Genomic DNA, 18,299 nt, shown 5'->3' with positions numbered 1-18,299 from the left:
AATAAGCATTAGGGACTGTAGAGACTGAATTCAGAGGCATACAATTTCAACAGTCCCAACAATTAGGACAGTTTGAGTGCTATAAATAAGCATTTTAACCAAACATCATTGTGCTTTCATTAGGTATTAGCAGCAGTATGGTGTGCAGCCTTAAGTAACAAGAGTGGGTGGGCTATGTAGTTCTTTGACCCATTAATAAAACATTAAGGAATATGTAAAAAAAAAAAAAAAACTACATCCATTTCCCCTCTTACGGATAAGGTTGGCTTCAAAGATCTGGTGTTCATCTGCATAATTGTGCAAAATAACAAAGGGCTTTTTCAAAGCAATATGTGTTTGTGTTGTTTTGCCATCTCAATGTGATCTGAAACTCATAAAACTGTCTTAAATGTCCTAAAATCGAATTGCTTTTAAAAATGAATGTACTGACATTGAGTAATCCCATTTTACGAATGAGCGTAAGGTAAAATTGTGGCGGCAATTATAATTTATATACCACACCCATAAAAACACCCCGATTTAGAACCCTTGCCCCTATAGTTTACAACATAGAGAAACATAACCCAGCCAAAAAGAAGTAATCTCTTGAAAGAGAAATTGATCTTACTCCAAAAACACCCACAAAACTTGTAATTGCAAACAATTACATAAATATGTTTATTAAATACCCGTAAATATAACGAAAAAAAAAAAATCACAAACATTATAAACAGTATAAAACCTATTTAGTTCCCCTCACTCCATGAAAAAAACCTTTTACATTTATTAGTATTCAGAACAGAACAAGAATGAAAAATAAGTAGCCATACAATTATACACTCACCTGCCACTTTATTAGGTACACCTGTTCAATTGCTTGGTAACACAAATTGCTAATCAGCCAATCACATGGCAGCAACTCAGTGCATTTAGGCATCTAGATGTGGTGAAGACGACTTGCTGAAGTTCAAACCGAGCATCAGAATGGGGAAGAAAGGGGATTTAAGTGACTTTGAACGTGGAATGGTTGTTGGTGCCAGACGGGCTGGTCTGAGTATTTCAAAAACTGCTGATCTCCTGGGATTTTAACAAACAACCATCTCTAGGGTTTACAGAGAATGGTCCGAAAAAGAGAAAATATCCAGTGAGCGGCAGTTGTGTGGACGAAAATGCCTTGTTGATGTCAGAGGTCAGAGGAGAATGGGCAGACTGGTTAGAGATGATAGAAAGGCAACAGTAACTCAAATAACCACTCGTTACAACCAAGGCATGCAGAATACCATCTCTGAACGCACAACACGTCGAACCCTGAAGCAGATGGGCTACAGCAGCAGAAGACCACACCGGGTGCCGCTCCTGTCAGCTAAGAACAGGAGACAGAGGCTACAATTCGCACAGGCTCACCAAAATTGAACAATAGAAGATTAGAAAAACGTTGCCTGGTCTGATGAGTCTCGATTTCTGCTGCGACATTCAGATGGTAGGGTCAGAATTTGGCATAAAGAACATGAAAGCATGGATCCATCCTGCCTTGTCTCAAAGGTTCAGGCTGGTGGTGGTGGTGTAATGGTGTGGGGGATATTTTCTTGGCACACTTTGAGCCCCTTAGTACCAATTGAGCATCGTTTAAACGCCACAGCCTACCGGAGTATTGTTGCTGACCATGTCCATTCCTTTATGACTACAGTGTACCCATCTTCTGATGGCTACTTCCAGCAGGATAATGCACCATGTCACAAAGCTCAAATCATCTCAGACTGGTTTCTTGAACATGACAATGAGTTCACTTTACTCAAATGGCCTCCACAGTCACCAGATCTCAATCCAATAGAGCACTTTTGGGATGTGGTGGAACGGGAGATTCGCATCATGGATGTGCAGCCGACAAATCTGCAGCAACTGCGTGATGCTATCGTGTCAATATGGACCAAAATCAACACCTTGTTGAATCTATGAAACGAAGAAAAGGCAGTTCTGAAGGTAAAAGGGGGTCCAATCCGGTACTAGTAAAGTGTACCTAATAAAGTGGCCAGTGAGTGTATACTAAACTATAAAATAAAACTCAGTCTATAGTGACATTCATTATAAACAGCATACAAATGTCAAGCTAAAATTAATTTATTTATAATGAAACTGAAATGGCTCTTATTCGACATGAATACAAATGTTTCCATTTTGCCATGTAACATTTGATAGCTAAACTTTACTATGGTTTATCGTGGTTGACTGCATTTCAGTTTGATGATGAATAGCTGAAATGTCAAGTTAGCAATGCTAGAACTAATGTTGTTTGTGAGTGCGTGAGGTGCAAGTGTAATCAATTGGATTTAATAAAATTAAAATATAAATAAAACAAATGAAATGCATTAAGAGTGTCACAAAAAAAGTGTTTCAAAGTGAAGGTATTTTTATTTTTTTTTAATTGTACAATTTTAGACTTAGCTAAGGCACGTCAAGTTAATTCGTATAGTGCATTTAATATGCACCAGCAATTTAGTTTTGCTTTCTCTGTCACCGCAATATCAAATATAGCCTTAATATCTTGCATGTGCGGAAGATGAAATTTGCTCTTTTGACCATTTACAACGAGTGTCAGTTGATTTGAAACATTGGGAGAAGACATGAAGATGCTGTCCTGCTTGTGTCCTACATAAATCTGAATGTGAAGAGTGGTAAATATGACAAATACGATTAATTTCATAAATGTGCTGCTAGCTGACCAATGGCTTAAATTAAGAACTAGATTGTGGCACATCTTACCCACAGGCACAATTCTCACAAAAGGTTCCACTTTTACGTATTGTTCTCCTTAATCATCAAATTTTTCTGGGTGGTGTTTTTCTGAATAGTGAAGGCATGAGATATATTTTGCAGCAGATGGAACCGATGTCAGCCACTAGGGACACTTGTCTGAACACCAACCTCCTCCTCCGCACACTGTTTGTATTGGATTTCACCATAAAATTTTAGGATCTGTCCTACATTTACAGCATCTAATTGTCAGCTAATTGTCATTTTCTCTACTTTTTCAGGGTGGTCATGCAACGTAGATGCCCATACCCTGTCATCACCATTGTCGTGCACCACTTTCAACATCATCATCATTGTCATCATCATCATCATCATCATCTATGTACATACTCAACATCAACTCTATCATCATCCACCTTAGAGTTATTCGCACCTCATTGCCAGCTACATCATTATAGTCACAGATGAGCTCCACTGTGGCGTTATGTAGCTGTCAAACCTTTTGAGCATCTAAATGATGAGGTAGATGTGTTTGATCTTCACTGCTCTAATGCCTGTTGGGTAAACTACTGAAGTGGAACATTAGGACAGATGTTCTCAAAATGAATTGATGGCCATGGTTAGCTTATTTGCTCAAAATCTAAACCACTTCACAAGCAAGCAATGATTTAAGGAATAGATCACCTCATTAGCTTTGCTGATCAATGGTGTGTCCATGCCTTCAATGACTTCCTCAACATCAGAGGCAATGGAGATGAACGGCTGCTTGCCGAACAGTCATTTTGGACAATTTACGTGACTGCTTGCGATAATAAGCTTTCCAGAAAATCAAAACAAGGTGTTTTCTCAGTCTGAAATGTGGGTCAATCTCATCGCTTCAGTTTACGTTCTCTTCTTTGCTGACACTAATTAGATTGCAGTGGCCCTTGAGGCTGCAACACAACAGCGTTTGTGGAGCAAACAGAAGTTGACAACAGACTTTGTGGGTTAATTGGTTGTGTTGTCGACTTGTGTTTGATCAGCACAAATTCTTCTTTTGTGTCCCCCAAAGCCACCGTATTAGTCACAGTCACCATTTATGACACACTTTCTTAAACGTCACAATGATCATGTTTATTCCAAAATTATTCCAAATGATCATGTTTATTCAAGTGCTGTTTATTCCAAAATGTATTCTTTTTGTTAACAGTTTATAATTACTGCATACCATGTAATATAATTGCTGATAGGCCTTTATTTATTTATGGCAGTTACTCACAACCTAGGCTCATTGAAAAAAAAAAAAATGCTACCGTTTAAATGTTTGGAATAATTGCAAAACCAGCTCCAAATGTACAGCTTTTTTAACATGGTAAATTTGTTCAGTAGCTCACCCGGTACAACATTGTATTAATGATGTGGAGACTTTGATACTAGTTTCATGAAACACGAGTCAGAATAAAAGAGAAGACAAATAAATGTAGAAGCTGGCTAAAATGTCATACAGTTGTTGTTACAGTTACCATTATTAGTTAGGTTTAGTGTAAGTGGTTATTTTCAAACAAGAAACATTTAGTGACACTCACCGGACATTTTATTATCAAGCTGCTGCAATACGTGCAACAACCAACAATATAAAACATTGCCAGATTCAAATAATAAAACCGAACGTGCTTTTACTGCACATTAGTGCAAGTCACTGTACATTTAACTTTGAATGGGTTGCAAAACTTACAAATAAGTAATAGTTTGCAAAAATGTTGCTATAGACATGCTTTTCCAATGAGCCTGGGTTGATTACGGAAGAACGTTCTGGGATACACAGTATAAAATACCCATTCATAAGTTCAGAGGTTCAAGGCCAGCCTTTGAATTTGTTGCTGTTGTCAAAACGTCTTCAAGCACTATTACTATCACAGAAAGCAATAACATCGCTGTCACACATAAATCATTCCCACACCTCAAACAGCTTAGTGTAGATTTCCCTGGCTAGGGTTCCTCCACTAAGACTGCAGGCATATTGTTTTGTATCTTGGATGGACAGATGGATGGATGAAAAGGAAAACAGAGATAGTATTGTATCTTTCCCATTTTCATAGAACTATACTGTTACAGTTACAGTTTTGGTGGAGCATTATTGCATTTCTGTGACAGAAATCATAAACCAGATCACATTTTATGATGGGTAAAGGTGACCCTGCTATCTCACATTAAGCAAGCTGACATTTGTGACCAACTTGATACACAGCAGAGGAAAAAAGAAGACGAAGAAAAGAAAAAAGTAGTAACAAATCATTTAATACTGCCTTTGTAAGTCATTTCACCAATACTATTTAATTCCTAAAAGCTTAAACGCAGGTCATAACCCTCATTGTTCTGTTTAGTCTCCGAGAGACCTTAAGAAAGTCATTTTAATCTCTAGAAATAAATTTCACATCGAAGGATCAGATTGACACTTCATGAATTTTCCTAATCTTTTGATAACTGATTATAAACTAAATGCATAAATACTGTACATCTCAACTGCACTTCATGAAAAATATTGCATAACCGGTTTGGAGTCTCAGTGACGCTGGATATTAAACATTAATAAATGCATGATTTTTTCCATCAAGATTTTCTCACATCTGTACACACAGTACAAATACACTGCTGCCAGCTGTCTACTTTAATCTGCTTTACTGTATTTTTGCACAGTGCATTTTTGATGGGGTCAAACTGAACTCAAACAGGAAAAATCAAATATAGCCTAAATTATAGGATTATGCAAGATGAACATATTTTTAAAAATTAAAGGGAAAATAAGTGGTATTTATTTACTTTTTTTTATGACTGTTATTATTATTACTATTACAGTCATTGGGATCTCTGATCTTTTTTTCGTGTGTGTGTGTGTAGTGTAATTATTTAGCTTAAAATTCAACATTCTGTACAGTATTATATTATGGCACTCATTGTGGGATCATTAGCTACACTACCATGGGAAATAACACATTTAAATAATATGCGACCAAACTCTTTCAAAGATTTAGTGTCATCCATATGGCCTTACTCCCAGAAGTTGTGTGAAGCCAGCCAATCAGAGGAAATTTTCCTAAATTGAGAAAGTGTTCTCCAGTTTTGTGTGAAAAATGCATCAGACAAATGAGTGGTCTTCTGTTTGAAGCTGCAATTTAACAGGACTTTCATTTGCTCACCAAAGCAAATTCTGCTTGCATTTGGCAAAAAGTCGAGTGTTAATTTTAGACATGGCATTCTGAATAAACAAACCTAAAATAAATACTGATTATGATTGATTCCAATGTTGGGGTCAACAGGAAAGACTTTCAAACAACACAGACCCATTACCTTTCAGAGTAAACAATTTCTCAATGTAAACAGCTAACAATTAAGTTTAAAAACACACATATTTGACAAATAACTGCTCGTTTTTTTTTTCATTTATGAGTTTTAGTTGTACTTATTGTAGTACATCAAGTTAAACTAAATGGAAATCTGAAATACAATCAGTTTTAAGGTTTGTATGTATTATTTTACATGTTTAATTTAATTTCTGTTAATGTTTAGTATGTTTCCAATTCGTTTTAGTCAACTATAATAACCCCGTCTTAAAGCAACACTTTGTGGTTTAAGAAACTGAATTTATCCTGATAATATTTGCTTAATAGCTGGTTCTTTCTGTTAGCGATTAGCTATGATCTTGTCTGAGACTTACAACATCAAATGTGACAAGTTTAGCTTTAGGTTGCCTCTTCCAAACGGTTGTGTAACCTTTTGGATAAAGCCACTGTATATTTCATATCAAGTTATTACCATTGATATTAGCTTGGTAATTAATCATGCTCGTTTAATTGGATTTCCTGTAGTTTAGCCTGTTTATATTGGAGCACTTGAAGCAATGCATTGATCATAGGAAGTGAATTGATAAGGACCGACTCTCAATTCTCAGACTCCAGTGATCCATAACCCCGCTGATAGGTCTGACTGGAATGAAGGAGTGCATGTCTGTAATCAGGTGCGCACGTGGAGGTCAGGTGACTCTGAATCCACGTGTGTAGAATGCAGAGGAAGTTCAGGCAGTTTCCTGAAAAAAAAAAAAAAAAAAAAAAAAAAAAAAAAAATCGATGCGCCCCTGTGGCAGCATCAGTGTTTAATTCAGCCCCTGACATTTTTCTTTTTCTTCTTTCTTTCCTCCCCTTTTCTTTAGTCTTAGGCTTTAACGGAAATGTAATGACCCGCCAGGAGTGGATGGGTAATCAATTTATAAGAGACTTAATGTATGCATCCACATCCAATCTTAATTAATACAAACGGAGACAGCTGCTGTGATATCTATGCTCTGCTGCTATAGGAATGATGGGCAGAAAAAAAAATGGTTCATGGGGGTTTGTGTGAACCCATTCAAAATTCACGACTTGTCATAACAGACTCTACTCTACTCTAATTTCCCTCTATTTTCCCCTATTTTTCACCTTCCTCATTTTCTGTGACAGTCATGTCTGAAGGACACGTATGTGTGATTAACATTGCGGTTCAGACCTTGATATTATGTGTGAAATACTACAGCTTCCCTCAAGTGCCCATCCAAAACACTGAGATTAAAGGACCGGTTTATTTTTTATATTTTGCAGTTGGATCTGTACTTGCTGCTAGAATTGGTCACTTTATTTTAAGGTCCATTCTCGCTATTAACAAACCATTAACTACAACTTTTGCCTCAATCTCCTAATTTGCTGCTTATTAACAGTTAGTGATGTAGCTGTTAAATTTAGGTACTGGTTAGGATTAGGGATGTAGAATATGTTCATGCAGAATATGTGCTTTAAAAGTACTAATAAGCAGCCATTATGTTAATAATAGGCCTGCACTAATAGAGAGATTAGTTGGTCCCTATACTAAAGTGTTACCCTAGAATTGTAATATGACTGTAGTCATTTAACAGATGCTTTTGTCCAAACAAATTATGGGGTTGTTTGAGGGAAAGTCTTTTCATTCCTTCCTTCCTGTCATGGAGAAACATATTATCTGAAGATATTAACTTTATCCAATATATTTAAGTTTTTAAAGGGGTCCTATTACACTCTTTTACAATGTCTGATTTTGTTTTGGATGTGTACTAGAACATGCTGTCATGCTTGGTGGTTCGAAAAACGCATTATTTTTCACATAATTTACATTATTACAATACCGTTCTCCCCAGCCTGACACAAAGGCTCGATTAGTTCCGGGTTTGATGAAGGCCCGCCTTCCAAAAAACTAAATGTGTTGTGATTGGTTGGCTGTCCCAGTGCATTGTGATTGGCGAACAGCCGGTTGCCTTGTCCAAATACCCACACTTGCGGTCTTGGCCACTTGAGAGCACATGCGCGCGACAGGACGTAAGTGAGCAAGACTGTCCCAGGTTTTAAAAATGGCAAAGCTCAGTGCTATTAACGCACACTAAATCCACACTCGGAGCGGTGTTCGAAGCTAAGTGTATCCCATCATGCATCATGTTCTGGAAATAAATCGTGAGACTTTTTGCCGAGATCTTGCGAGAGGTCACGGAAACCTTTCTAATGCAAGTTAAATATTAATATAATAATTAGATATTACAAATAATTTGGTAGAAAAACTGTGTTTTTATGTTTTATTGGTGCAAAGATGAGTATTAGTGATATTTAGTACAACATTTGCAACTGCTTTTTATCATTTAATTAGAAGCACCACACATTTAAATTGTCATGTTATAGTGACTACTGAACAGACATTTAGAAGCTGATTTTAAAATGCAAAGTATTTAAAATTAAAATAAAGCTGTGTAAACACTTGCATTTTTACAACACTATAAGTGTGTCCCAACAGGAAATGAAAAGTTCGACACACTCTTGTGGTCTTCATCCTCACTTGAACATTTGGGCGAAATACGTCATATAAGTCAAGTGGTCAAGTGCAAAGACCACAAATGTGGGTATTTGGACAAGGCACATGTTTCAGTACTTTCCTGCCACTCGCAAAAGCAGCAAGTTCCGGATGGCGTCATTATTGGCATATCAGTTTGAGCCGGATTCAGACCCCAAGAAAATCGAACAAGAGGATTGCGCAGAACCTTTGCACGCACAGATATTGCAAGACATATTAGAGTGATAATGTTATAGTTTTTTTTGTTTGGTTGTTTGTTTTTTGGCTAAATCACGTTTTAGATAGGATGTCAACAACCGCTTAACATAACTGCATTTACAATGTACAGATAAGTGCAACGGTAATATGTATTATGTTTATTGTTCTTTAATTCTAACATTATAACATGAATTGCAGTGAAACTGTTATACAGTTGAGTTTATTTATACCATAGTCCAGTGTTTCCCAGACACTCTATTTGTGGCGACATATATATGCAAATTAATTCTCTGCCGTCTGCTTTATCAGATATTACGTGCAAGATTAAATGAAAATGACATCCAAATTTTTCTGAAGACAGTCGGTTTCCTTCAGAAATACAGTGATATTTTGAAACGTGCAGTGCTCATGTTTATTCAACGAAGTCAAAGACTTTTGGAAAATCTATTTGTGGCAGTCAGTTTTGATATTGTGGCTGGTGCCACAAATAAATCAATGTATGGGAAACACGGTCTCATAATTTAAGTGTAAATTCTGCAGATTGCATCATTGTCCAGTATTGTACTGTCAGTTTATAAAAATGTTAATGTTATGAATAATAAACTTACCAGTAACTCATCAAGTAAATGAAGTCAGCCCTTTTCAGTTTTGTCTAATGCCTGATGAGAAATGTCCCAGTACCTTTTGTGAAGCAGTGAGAACACAATTGTTTCCCAGATTAAGATATAAGAATATAAAGTATTATATAAAAAATAATAATAATAATAATAATAAAAAAAAAAAGATTATTTTCATTATGCATAAGATGAGTGGTTGGGACGGTTCTTAAAACATCATAATAGTTATTTATTTATTTGTTTGCTAGCTAAACACCATCCATGACTTACATCCTCAATGTTGGTCTGTTGGTCTGACACTGTTCATCTGTAGTTGGCTTAAGAATTTAAGCAGACATGTACATTATAAATTTAAGTGGATCTCATTGGTGGAATGTTAGTTTGTGATGACTTTTGGTCTGTTTCATTTGGTTTGGTCAAATCATTTAGATTCCTTTTAATTTAGCTGACACGTTACAGTAAATTAATTACATTTATGATGCTATTAGTATGAAAGTTGAAGTTTAAAGTACCACCAACTTTTGTATCCTTATCTCTCTCTCTCTCTCTCTCGCTTGTTGCTGCTGTTGTTGTTGTTTTAGGATATACATACAATAATTGGGGTTTAGAATGAAATGAGGGTGAGTAAATTATGACAGGATTTTTGGTCTTTCAGTGTTTACAGACTATAGTTGTCGGATGCTTTTTTTTTTTTAAAGACCTCTTAACTGCCCAGTCATATCAGCTTGTCCTGTGGTCTGATATTTAAGAGGATCTGATAAGAGAGAAGGCCTCCTGTGCAACTTCCCCCACGGCCCTTTACGGGTAATTGAATTTATTTCAGGATCACTGCACTGCCGCCAAACAAAACCCACTAGAACAGCACTACATCATGTCCTATCAAACATGTCTTTTACTTCACCCGGTTGTGCTTCTTATCAAGCGTGTGTGTGTTTATTTATTTATTTGGAAAGAAAGAGTGTTGTGGCCGAGCAGGCCTGAGATTGGAGCACTGGTGGATGACGAGAGATGATGGGTGAGCGGGTGCAGAGCTAAAGCTGAGCCTCATTGATCAAATGATGGAGAGCTCATGAGTTCTCAAAGACAGAGGAGTAACCAGCCATGGGCAGTCACATCATGAATGGAAAGCATTTTTTGACCACTGGCAGGATGAAATTTAAGGACAGTGCTTAAAGAGTATGAAACAAATGTGAAATGCTCATGCAAATGTGTTGAAAGCTTTGTGAATTACCCCATAAAACCATGCATGCATGGGTATTTGTTGTTGAGTATCATATTTGAAACATCCAAACTGGTCTCATGACATAAACGTACCTGGGGGCACTTTTTAGTGGCGCTAAAACACAGGTTTAATACGTAAACCTTGGCACGTTTTTATTACATTGATATAGGTACATATTGCTGTGTTTTTATTACGCTGCTTTAGTTACGTATTGCGGCGGTTCAGAACCGGGGACCGTCGCTAAAAATTAATGCTCTATCCTGTTGGAAATATGCCCTACACCAAACCTAACTCTAAAGCTACCCGATAGTGTTGACAACTGCAAAACTGATATAAAAACGTATTTATTGATGCAACGGTGGTATTTGAACTTCAATCTAAATGTATTGCTTTATTAATCGAAACTGTAAATTTGTGTGAAAAGGAATAAAAGGCGTCAGAGTTTTACTGCCTCCAGTGTTCATTTATTTTAGAAACTGCAGTGAGACTGTATATACTTATTGGTACATCATGCAGCCTTTTTAATAACTCGTATAGTATGATAGAGAAAAAACTATACACAAGGAGAGAAAAATCTAATAAAAGTATGCAACATTTATTTATTTATAAATAATAAAATAAATAAAAGCTGTATATGGATAGTCAAGTAAACCTAATTTTCTTCAGTGTTAAACACTATTTAGAATATGTAATTCATGTATTTATTTTTTTAATTTACATAAAAAATAAAGATTCAAAAAGAATGCAAAAAAAAAATGCAAAAAATAAAATAAGAATTGACTAAGCAACGTTATTATGAAAACATTCATTAGCTAAGCCTTCTATATTCACTATTAACATTGATCATTTCAGCTGGGAGGCCATAAGAGAATTGTCAGCAAACTTAATTACAAATATGCCCAAAGCATATCCGACACTTGAGTTCTCGAATGGCCATTAGTGCAAATGTCAGAAACACAGAAACCATGACATACTGGCTACATCAGGCATGGTTGCATACAAAACTACCTTCTGCCAACTGAGATGTAACATGCTGCAACCAATGTAAACTTCTGACTCAACTAATGGCATGATTTTCAGGCAGGAATAATAAGCTGTTAAGTAAGGAATCAGTCTTTATAAGCCCATTGTTGTTGTTAAAACTACACTGACTGATTTTAGCTGTTTTTTACTTGATGCTTATGCAATTTTTATTCCTTTTTTTCTCAAATATAAAGTAATGTTTTCACAGTTATTTAGCTTAAAATCATCAGCTGAAAATAATTTACTCAACTTCAGTATAGCCATTCTTATGAACGTTTGTTTCCCCCACTGAATAAAAATTTAAAAAGGCAATTGTGACGTTTCATCTCACAAATACTTTGACTTGTTCTCTTTTTTTTCCCCTCAGAACTGCATGATGTAAACTTGCAATTCTGATTTTGTTTTCTCACAATTGCAAGTTTATAGCATCTCATAATTCTGTCTTCTTTTCTCAGAATTGTGAGATACAAACTCGTGTTGACTGATATTGATTGAATTGATGCATTGATTGTATTGATGTATTGATTGATTAGAGTAGAGGCGGTAGCATCTAAAGACTTTACAGTACTGTAGTGAGTGTAAGGTCGAATTTACTTAGTGAAGAGCCAGTTGAATGGTTGGTGTGAACAATAACAGTCTGAGAGTATAGGGAGTGTTTTTTAAACAATCACTACCAGTCAGTGCCCTGAGCTGTAGGCCATGTTTCCCATTGATGGTCCATTGAATACCCTAGCAGTCTCAAGCACTGATCTCTGCTCCACTTTAATAACTCATGAAAGTTGTTTTTTGTTTACTATTGATTATCTCTTAATGGTCATTTGGAATGATTAAAGAGTATATGTACACTTGTGCTCCTCTGAGGCCTTATAAAGTATTGGACAAAGCACACTTTTAATTACTATCCACAAAGGTTAGAATGACCCGTGACAGATCTCAACCCGCCAGCAGTTTTATAGTCCAAAACAAACTCCCTTTATTCCCTCTCCAATTTAGCTTTTTATTAATTTGCCTTGTTTGGAAGGTATGGAGAATAATCAAGGTATAGCACACCTTCCAAAAAGTTCAACTTTTGTCTCGTCAGTCCACGGAGTATTTTCCCAAAAGTCTTGGGGATCATCAAGATGTTTTCTGACAAAACTGAGACAAGCCTTTATGTTCTTTTTGCTCAGCAGTGGTTTTCGTCTTGGAGCTCTGCCATGCAGGCCATTTTTGCCCGTTCTCTTTCTTATAGTGGAGTCATGAACACTGACCTTAACTGAGGCAAGTGAGGCCTGCAGTTCTTTAGATGTTGTTGTGGGGTCTTTTGTGACCTCTTGGATGAGTCGTCGCTGTGCTCTTGGGGTAATTTTGGTCAGCTGGCCACTCCTGGGAAGGTTCACCACTGTTCCATGTTTTCACCATTTGTAGATAATGGCTCTCACTGTGGTTCGCTGGAGTCCCAAAGCTTTAGAAATGGCTTTATAACCTTTTCCAGACTGATAGATCTCAACTACTTTCTCATTTGTTCCTGAATTTCTTTGGATCTCATCATGATGTGGAGCTTTTGAGGATCTTTTGGTCTACTTCACTTTGTCAGGCAGGTCCTATTTAAGTGATTTCTTGATTGCGAACAGGTGTGGCAGTAATCAGGCCTGGGTGTGGCTAGAGAAACTGAACTCAGGTGTGATAAACCACAGTTATGTTTTAACATAACACTTTTTCACACAGGGCCATGTGGGTTTGAATTTTGTTTCCCCTTCATAAAAAAAACCCTTCATTTAAAAACTGCATTTTGTGTTTACTTCTGTTATCTTTGATTAATATTTCAATTTGTTTGATGATCTGAAACATTAAAGTGTGACAAACATGCAATAAAATAAAAAAAATCAGGAAGGGGGCCAACACTTATTCACACCACTGTATATCTACATATATATATATATATATATATATTTTTTTTTTTTTTTCTTTTCTTACCTTAGGAATGTAATTCAGTAACAGTTTTCATTATAATGATACTCAAATAAAATTCCCTGATACCCAAGCTTAGTAATAAAGTTCAATTACTCAAGTAATCTAAGCCACTGCTGATTCATATTGTGAATTTTATGCCAAGCTGTTTCCTCTTTTCACCTGAATATGATACCTAATGGTGTGTCTGACACTCTTCAATCTTAATCAGTTTCCAAATTCAAAGCTCTAAGTTTCTCTAGGAGTGATAATGGAGATTTAATATAAATTAAAAAAAAAGTATGGAATAAAAATTGTATCCAAATGACTATGCTGTGATAGATGGGATAGATAAGACCCAAATAAACACATGCAATGATAAAACATACAATTTGGAAAATCTAAACAAAGATTCCCTTATAGCCAATATGATACTTACAGCAATTCAGGACATGTATGTCTGACAACATACTCTTTGTTTCAGTTACTATGTTGACGATTTACAGAAATCCATTATTTGCTCCCCTGACAAAGGAGCAAGACAGTTGGTGGGCAGAGCTACAGTATAATGCAGAAAATTAAATACACAAGTTACAAAAACTAAATGCTAAAGATAAAATATGTGTTGATATAAATAGTGTATGACCTAAAGAAACCTGCAGTGGTTCTTGATCCTCAAATTAGCTTAGACAAGCAGTGCTCCATAAACAAATGATCTGTGTCAGCAATATCTTTGCAGGTGTGTAATGAAGGATGATTGAAATAAGCAAACAACTAAAGTAAAACTAATTAAGGGAGATTTATTTTTTATTTTTTGTAAAATGCTGACAATTCTGTGAAAGAGAGCATTGTGTGCATTAAATACTGCAATTCAATTTCAAAAGCATAAAAGCATGTTAAATCTATTTAAGAATTTTGGATTTCAAATCTTTATTTGGAATGCATCTGTGTCTGTGTGTTTAGCTTTTTTTGTTCTTTTTTTCTTTACCTTTTTTTTTTTTTTTTTTTTTTTGTCCAATTTCACCTTAGAGTGCAGTACTGTATTCTCTAGTAGGCAAATTTGTTCTTTGAAGCTCTCAATTTTCTATGTGGGAGGTTTTAGAGAAAACTGCCCTTGAAGAAAAGTTAACCCCAGAGAGAATCTAAAATGTTCCACAGATTAGATAATGCCTCTATCACATAAGGCTTAACTTGTTCAGTCATTTTTATGACACTGCAGTATATTTGCAAAGGCCCTTGATGGCAAAATCTACTTTTGTTTGCAGAACGGCCCTCATCCACGAACTCAGGAAACCCCGCCAACGCCCCCAAATACTGGAACTTTTCTTGGATAGCAGAGGATGAGCTTACTTTCCCTGAGGATCCTGTATCAACTTCAGGTAAGTCGCCCGGCATCAGTATCATAAAGCTTCTTGACCTCAGAGACAAAGGCAGACCTTTCCGAATGTGATGCGTGTAGGCAGTTGGTTGTCAGTGTGCATAAATGTCCATTTCTCATTCAACACACGCTCTCATAGCTTTTGACTGCCTGGTCTTGAAATTGCAGTAAGCATCAAGCTGTAAGGATTACAAATGATGTAACAAGCCACATCTAAAAGGATGTTTTAAAGAAGAGAGCCCAGAAACTCTATCAGTCTTGTGCAGTCAATGCATTCAGAATCTACCGTTAAGATGCATTCAATGCTTTTATATCTTGGTTAAGTGCAATGCTGTTGAGAATGTTCCAAAGTGTAATCTACAATAAACGATTACCTCGAGCTGCATTATAAGATCATATTTTTAAGCAGTGTATATGCCAGCCTTGAAGGGAAGCAGTAATTATTTTTAAGCAGTATAGTGAAATAACAAGTCATGGGAATATTATTACAATATATAAATGTGCAGGAACATCATAAGTATTTAAAATAAAAAGAACAAATGTTTAAATTATAATCCCATTCAAATGATGTGTAAGGTAGGCAAACATTTTGGAAACATTAATTAATTGGTTTTATTCAGGTAAATATATTATTTAACTGGATCAACCAGATGCAACAAATGTCATGGGTCAGATAATGTAGATATTAAATTAATAGTCAACTGCATTAACAACTGACCCTTTTAAGAATAGAATACACAATACAACACAACACAACACAAATAAAATATAATAAAGAATATAAAAAAAACATATAGGGCTTTAACATTACCTATATTGGATTTAATGGTATTAAGAAAAGGCATTTTGTTTTTACCTTTATTTTCACAAATTTATAAGGAAATTAAATGTAAATAATAAACAGTGTTGGGGAAACAACGTGAGTGACATAATAAGATTACTTTTTTCAAGTAACTAGTGAAGTAACGCATTACTTTTAAATTTACGAGAAAATATCTTAGTACTTTTTCAAATTACTATACACTGACACCTCTCCTGTCCAAGTGTTGAGAGAAACTGGGAGTGAGGTGCAGAGGCACTTCTTTCAGCAGGAGGCTTATTAGTTTTTCTTTGTGTGTGAAAAGGCCTTTACATTTGCCAAAATGATAACTTCTGGGGTTTTTGCAAGTCCAGCTCAGGTAATAAAAAGTGACACAAAAGCAATGTAATTCATTACTTTCCATAAAAAAGTAACTAATGCAATTAAGTACTTTTTTTTTATTCCAAGTGATCAAGGGCTTGCCACTCGAGTGTTCACTAGTGCAGTGTTAGCAATGACTTACATCCAAGTCAACTAGATGGAGGGAAGGGCATTATGAAAAAACAAATCAATGTAGCTTATGTCTGTAATGGAATGGCCATCCATCTAGGGTGTTTCTCTGCCTTTGGCATGAGACACTCCAGCATTCCCACAACCCTACACAGAACATGCTGTTTGAAAGATAGATTAGCTTTCTTTTTGGGAAATTCTCCTATTTTTCAACCCCAACCACTATTAATCAATGGGAGTCCATTCTGGTACAGCGTGTAATGCCTATGTGTGCATATATATTCTCAGCTAAATGTCCTGTTACACTCTGAAATATGTCAGATTATAGAAGCAAAAAATTCTAAAAATAACATACTAAGTAGGACTTTTTAATATTATGGTAATGGAATATGATAAGCAACAGCTGGGGAACTGTTAAAAACGAGTTTGCACATTTGTTTCCATGGGTGAATGAATCTAAATCCACATATCACCTGCGAGAGCTTGAATAAAACTCTTTGGGGCTTTGTTCATATCAGGGAGAAGCGGTGAATGGCCTTGTCAGTTATCCCATAGGGCTCAGACAACAATGAAAGTCTCTGAAGTACCACAGTTTATGTCAGAGGTCAGACTGTCTGCCATAATTTAGCTGTGCCGTTGCCAAGAGCTGTCACAAACGGCTGTTTATGCAACACTTCTTCCCTTCCGCCATAGCCCTCAAATCTCATTCCCACTCGTGTCCAGTTCAGGATGATTGACATGTGGAGATTGAAGCTGGAATGGCTGTTGCTTGAGCCCTTTCAGCCTGGGTAATTAGTGTCCCTCCACTAGCCATGCTCTCCTTGATTTATGTTTGGCGACGGAAAGCTGACAATGTACACCATCCATCGACATGATTCAGACAGTGGGGTGGTCTGGATTTTTTGAGTCGGAGTAAAGCCCGCTATGCACTGTATGTTTTTTTTGGAATCCTTTAAAATAATATCCTGGCAGATTGTGATCTCAAGAAGATAGACAAGGCAGATATGTGACATGACTGTACGATAAACTGAAGATGAAACATTTAGCCCTGATTCGTTGAAACAATACTGAAAACAATTGGAAACAAAAATACGCTAGCCTCAGAAAAATGCTTTGGTTTAGCCTTAGGTTTCCAAAAATTTGTTTAGGCCAAAACCATGCAGTTTGCACTGGGCTTGAAACAGCTGTCCTTCTTTATTCCATCACATTCACAATTGCAAAAAGCATGTTTTAGTAATGTCACGCCTCCGATATTTACAAAAAAAGAAAGCCTCCCAAGGGTACACAAGTCATGCATATCAGTTTATGGAGCCTGACATTGCCAGCTTTGATCTAATCTCTGAAGCAAAGCAGCCGCTCCGTCTTGATTTCACAAATGAACAGGGTACCACTCTGATGTCACAGCGATGTCACCGCTTGCAGTCTCCCTGCTGTTCAAAAAAATCACCTCAATCTCTACAACCAAAATAATTTTGATTCGACCCAGATAGCTGAACACAACATGGACCCAACCATAATGGGGTGCACAAAGCTCCAATCTTCTCCCGGCTGCAGAAATTTGCAAATTAATTCAAATAGGGCCGTTGGGAGAATCAGACATGTCGGCTCAGCTGAGCCCTATGTTTTCAAGCAGAAGAACAAGGAGAAGCAGTTGCTCTCGACAAAGACGAATCACATGCGCCACCACTGGCAAAACAATAGACTGCAATGTTTCCACAGCATCCGTTGCATGCTGATGTGTATTACACCCGGTGAAAGTGTGGCAGAGGGGGCCTTGGCTGAATGCTGCCATCACCCAGCACTCCAAATCGAGATTGATCCCCCACTCCATGGCCATGACATCAGGACTAATACTCTCTTTTGTTTTGCCATGGTTCTCTGCCAAAACAAGCCCCTGGCACAGCTGGCACGTATGTGTGCCAGGAGACTGGCAGCTTTTGTCCGGTGGAAAGAAGGCTGTGTATAAAATTAAGCAAAAGTGCATTTTAGCTTACCTGTGGTCAGTAGTTACAG

The 18,299-nt window shown here is 36.7% G+C and overlaps 1 protein-coding gene across 1 annotated transcript in view; it reads left to right on the top strand.

Moving 5' to 3' along the window:
- Positions 1–18,299, top strand: part of LOC306886019 (ALK tyrosine kinase receptor-like) — a gene marked incomplete at both ends in the record, with an annotated part of 458,617 nt that overhangs the window by 171,224 nt on the left and 269,094 nt on the right. Inside the window, one exon of the mRNA XM_079442870.1 lies at positions 14,865–14,978. Coding sequence (XP_079298996.1) covers positions 14,865–14,978 — 114 coding nt within the window. The remainder of the gene's footprint in view (positions 1–14,864; positions 14,979–18,299) is intronic.

Source organism: Barbus barbus (assembly GCF_936440315.1).
Source record: "Barbus barbus genome assembly, chromosome: 20".
Lineage (NCBI taxonomy): Eukaryota > Metazoa > Chordata > Actinopteri > Cypriniformes > Cyprinidae > Barbus > Barbus barbus.
This window is presented reverse-complemented; position numbering and strand designations above follow the sequence as displayed.